Source organism: Nuphar pumila, chromosome 7, assembly GCF_984573655.1.
Source record: "Nuphar pumila chromosome 7, dmNupPumi1.hap1.1, whole genome shotgun sequence".
NCBI classification, from domain to species: Eukaryota; Viridiplantae; Streptophyta; class Magnoliopsida; order Nymphaeales; family Nymphaeaceae; genus Nuphar; species Nuphar pumila.
The window spans coordinates 107200344-107205767 of NC_143255.1; the positions used below are offsets into that span (position 1 = coordinate 107200344).

The 5424-nt window shown below is 40.2% G+C and overlaps 2 protein-coding genes across 2 annotated transcripts in view; one reads left to right on the forward strand and one right to left on the reverse strand.

The window, feature by feature from the left end:
- ATRAD17 (RADIATION SENSITIVE 17) overlaps nucleotides 1-1788 on the reverse strand; it is a 64470-nt gene extending 62682 nt beyond the window's left edge. Inside the window, exons 1-3 of the mRNA XM_090014731.1 lie at nucleotides 1696-1788; nucleotides 1324-1599; nucleotides 3-66 (exon numbers count right to left, since the gene is read on the reverse strand). Coding sequence (XP_089870857.1) covers nucleotides 3-66; nucleotides 1324-1521 — 262 coding nt within the window. The 5' untranslated portion in view covers nucleotides 1522-1599; nucleotides 1696-1788. The remainder of the gene's footprint in view (nucleotides 1-2; nucleotides 67-1323; nucleotides 1600-1695) is intronic.
- The window catches only part of LOC149832810 (rac-like GTP-binding protein 6), a 256990-nt gene that overhangs the window by 70827 nt on the left and 180739 nt on the right, over nucleotides 1-5424 (forward strand). The window lies entirely within an intron of this gene.

The following is a 5424-nucleotide window of genomic DNA, read 5'->3' on the forward strand; positions in this document are numbered from 1 at the left end:
ACCAGGGACAGAAGTAAACTGAAGAAGATCTTCACAAAGATCTGATGGGAGAAAACTAGCAACATTCTGCAGTTCACAAACAATTAAAACTTTGTCAAGCACTCAACAGAAGAAGAACAAACTACAAAGACAACAAAAAAAAACAACTTGATTGAATCGCCTTAACTTGTTATGCCAGTGAGAAAGTAAGACATTTCAAATTTTGATATTCTCAGTAACTACTATAAGTCCTATGACAATAAAAGATAAATACATATTCACAGAATAAAATCTCAATTTCAATCACTTGAACAGCAATACAGTTCAAAATTCCATAAGTAGACACATAAGAAAACTAGAGAACAAAAAAAAATCGCTATAAGTGAATCATATCACATTAGCTTTTAGAATTGCAGGTTATATTCATATCATAGTTGGGAATATTTCCGCTGCTCTGAAAGTATCATGGTATTGGTGCAAGATTTCCACAATTTGATACTAAAGATACTTTGTCACGTTACTTTGAGAATATTGATAATTCCACAATATAACCATGAGATTATCATGATGTCTAACATTCTTTTTAAAATGGCAACTTGCACAATTCGCCAGCCTTGGGCAAGAGGGTTCCCTGCTGCTCCCATTCACGTTCAGTCCCAGTTCGCGGCAATGGTAGCCGACATTGTTAGGAGAGGAAAAGGATGTCTATTGTTAGACAAAGGTGAGACAGCTGTTGAGCTGCTGAACAAGGGCTCAACGAAGTCAGAAACTGGCCAGGTGAGATTGGATAGCGCGTGGCATCAACTGAACAACTATTTGTTTTTGTTTATGTTTATAGACTATTTAGAAATGCAATTTCTATTAACTATTTCTGAATAATAAATATAAATACAGCCAAGGAGGGCCTAAGTGATTAAAGGATTATCAGCAGAACAACGAATGCAAAAATACTAGAGACAAAGTATTTCCAAAAACTATTTCCCGGTGTCCATGACACGTTACAAACCGATAAAATATAGCATGACCACCCACCTAAAAAAAAGACGTCCTTACAAGCTTATATCACGGAAACGACTAATATAAGGTTACAGACGGTTATAGAAAAGAATACCAAAATGATAAATACAATCCTATCCACAAAAAAAGAATAATAAGAAATAAAAGGGGGAAAACGAGCATTGCTTCAACAACCCCCATTAAGAAAAAATTTGGTGCATCACAATAGCAAAAAAACCATTGCTCCGACAATCCCCATTAAGCAAATCTTTATCGCACCGCCTTACAAACGAGAAACAGCAAAAGAAAAACGCAAAAACAAGACCACGGAAAAGGAAAAAAAACGACCTCTTGAACCTCGCATGGTTCTGCAAGAAACCGAGCCCCCGATACCGAAGCTCTCCTTGAATCTCTGGATTTCTTACGAACGGCATTTCTCAACGGTTCTGATTTGGCTTTACCGCGACACCGACTCCCGGACGCACCTTCAACCTCATCGTCCGACGACGACAGAACGACAACCGCATCTAAACTCCTCTTCCCCATGGAACTCAGTAGATACACGATCGCCTCATCGACGCATCCAACCGTTTCATTGAACCGCGAAATCGCATGCAATGAGCACTGAGACGACCGAATCAGAAAGGATCAATCACATTGCCAGCACAAATGGCTGAATAGAATAAGAAAATTATGCAGAGATTCTGCGATTCAACGTACATAGAAAATTCTCGGAGTGATCGAATTTCCAAGCCCTAGCGTTATCGTCAAGATCGATGAGAATACCAAAATCGAAGGAATCCTTTCGCCAAAATTTAGAGAGAGAGAGAGAGACAGAGACAGAGAGATCACCCTTATTCTTCTTGACGAGTATCAGAGAGGGAGAGGAACGACGTTGCGTTCTGAAGAAGCTTTCGACGAAAATTGGAGGGAAGAGCGGGACTCCCAGTTTTGTACCGCCTCGGTATTTATAGAGGGATAGCTCCTGGTTTTCGCTCTCCTCTTGATAGTAAATTCGTAATTTTAGTACCGGAGTTCTGAAACCAGAGTCGGAATGAAATTTAACCCGGGCGATTCGAATCGGATATGGATCCGCTTCCAGTTCCAGCCTTCCAGTGTCTCTCGGTGCAAACGGATCACATACGGTCCGGATGAATGCTGTAAGTATCCTTGCGAATCAGCCTGAACCGGCAGATTGGTATCGTATCAGCAAAAAATTGATACGTAACTGAACTGATTCGGCTTATTTTTAAATAATTTTTAAAAATGGTTTCAAATAGTTTTTTATATTATTTTAATATTTTTCTTGACATGTGTCATTTGCTGGTTAGAAATTGGCGATTAAATTCGGATCCCAAATCGGCCAGGGTCCAATACGATTCTGACAACATTGGTCTGGATAGTGTTACATCCGAATCTGAATTTGAAATACAAGCAGTAGATCCGAATCCCAGTTAGAATACAGATCATATCCAATGAGGTAGGGTTGAATCTGGATCTGTAATATATGCGGTAAGCTGTAATAACCTGTAGAAAAGATTAAAAGCAAACTCTTTACATGCGAAAAATGCAAATGCATTGGATTTGAATGAATCTGAACTAGACCTGACCTAAAATAATGATCTGAACCCGATACGAACTCAAAAGTAATCCAAGAAAGAAAATCCAAATCCGATCTGGATGGACATTCAGATATTAATTTAAGGATTCGAATCTCAAAATAACGTGTCAGATTTTAATCAGATATCCAATTATATGTGATCCATTTGAACCCTTCCAGGTCACGCTCTGCTGACTAAGTGGTAAGCAGATCGGTTATGGGCCAGTTTCGTGTCCATGATCCAGGATCCTGCCTCCTTTACTCTAAGCTAATTCCACCTCGGAAAATGGTGATTTGATATTAGAATTGGGCATGGATAAGTAAGAATGTTAAGGGGTTGGATGTTATCCAATATCCAATGCGAATTCAACTTTGATTAGTTAGATTCCTTGACCAAAACAATATGTGACGGTCAATGGGATTTGGATTCAGTTTAGCATTGTACTATTGGATCTGATGGATATCCAATTCCAACAGACATCTGAATCTGATCACATTCACATGTACTTATTTCAACTTGGTGTTTCCTTTCTCCATCCAAATCTGAATCAATTGACCAATATCTTTTTGGTTGGATCTGGTATGAGCTACATCGGACCCGAACCCAAATCGTTTATGAACACATCAAAATGTCAATGCCCCACCTTCATTTCATGTATGTCCCATGCAGACACGTTATACAGGTGACGGTAACATGCAACACGACACGATACATAAGATATGCCACATGACATGTTCAATATCATTTTAATATTTTAATGATTGTTAATACTAATATACAATATCAAATTTATTTTTATCAAACGAGAGTGTAAAAACCTTACATGTATTATTTTTTAAAAAAAAAAAAACTGTGCATTCGTGTCTCGTATCTGTAACAGTGTCCATGTGACAAACAAGCCATGGAAGATGACAGCAAGGGCAGATCATTCATTTTTGTCATGGATGTCTTAGTTGAATCTACTCAGAACCTTTTAACGGATAATGGGCTTTGAGCTTGGATCTAACCTGAGTTTAAAATGAATGGATGGTTTTGGATGGACGGCAGCTGGATGGTTTAAAATGAATGGCTCACAATGAGCCTTATTCACCGTTTGATTGGTGCCATTTATTTTTAATATGAACGGCATCAAAGGTGCCTCTGACCTGATCCCCTCTCTAAAACAAATGGGATCCAGGTCAAAAATTGAGCTAGAACCAACCCAATGTGCCTTCTGCATGCAAACTCATAGAGGGGCATCATGCTAGGTTCTCATGAAATACAAATATGATATGAAATTGAAATTGATCCTGAAAGAACAGAGACGATGATTTAGCTTGATCCACCCCATATCCAAACGGGTCCCCAGTCCTGGTTCATTTAGGTTCTGTTTGGGAGCCTTTGAATAAGAGGTGTGTTGCCATTAATGATGCGAACGGTTAGGATTTTGGATCCCAAGATATATTGAGGAGATGGTTTGGATCCAGGACAGCCAAAATTTGCAAAATCCTCTTCCTGAATCCGACCCATTTGCAACCAAAGTTGTCATTCCCCCACTGCCCTCATGCTCTCTGTTGTTTGGGGAGCAGTGGTGTCACCAAAACACTGCATTTGGGAATAGAATTGGCAGCCCCAACACCATTCATGTTTTTGGCAAATCCATCCTCAACACCATATTTTGGCAAAATCATATTTTTTGCAACACATGTAAATGGCGTTTTCATGAGATGATGTGAATGCAAGGCTCCCAAATAGAGCCTTAGAGAGAATTGCATATAAAATTAAAAAATTCCTGATGATGTCATGGACTCAAAGATTGCATGGCCTGGACCATTATTGATGTTGTTGTTTAGATGGTCTGGACCAACCTGTCATGGGCTAAATTTCAGACGCCCGGGCGACAGCATTGAGAGGCAAAAAAACTGTACAAAAAGTTTGGGCCTAAAAAACCGGCAACCATCGATTGACTTCATGTAAAGGATTGGGCAACTAACCTCTTAAACCATGTTCAGTCAACATCACGTACTTCATAGGAGATGAACATTTGCTGTTCCACCATGCATTTCTAAGGAAAAGGCTCAATTGCCAACTCTTTCCAGCACTGACTGATTGAATTTATATGCTTATAGCCTTATATTGTATGGTTTCTTTACTTCAAACCAGTGGCGTAGCTAGGATTCATGTGAGGGGGGGGGGGGGGGGGGGGGGGGGCGGAGGGGCAAACAGGGGTGTAGCAAAAAAAAATATTTTGTGTGATAGTCGGGGGTTCGGGGCAGCGCCCCCGTTTTTTTTTTTTTTTTGAGATAAAATAAAAGATGGCTGCAATTATTAATAAAAATCTATTTCATATGGACAAATCAAACTATTTGCTGCAGTCAGGGCTGGGCTGGGCTAGGACTGGGCTTTTAAATTTATTTATTTTTTAACTGTTTCGGGAGCCCCCCCCCCCCCCCCCCCAAAGCTACGCCTCTGCTTCAAACAATTTCTAGTGCCACCACCGAGGTTGTATCCCATGTGGTAAGCGGGGTCCTATGTCAAGCTGAAGGCCCAGGATCGAATCCCTCTGCCACATGAGGCGGCTGTTGTTCTAGTAGGGGTCCGCCTAACCCCAGCTGGTCTTTCAAAAAAGAAAATCTAGTGTTGAGTGACAATTGACCATGAGCTCCTTGTGATACATGCCCAGGCAAAAGCTGGGTGTACTCCCTCACGGGCAAGGGAAACCTGGGGTTATACGCCAATGAATGAAGCAGATCCCAAAACATAATAAGTGGTAGATCGCAACCGCTCTCATTGAATGAAATATTGAAATGTGATGGCATGCAGTCCACCTCTCTCTCATTCATAAAAGCATAAGAAAAGTACTTGGTAT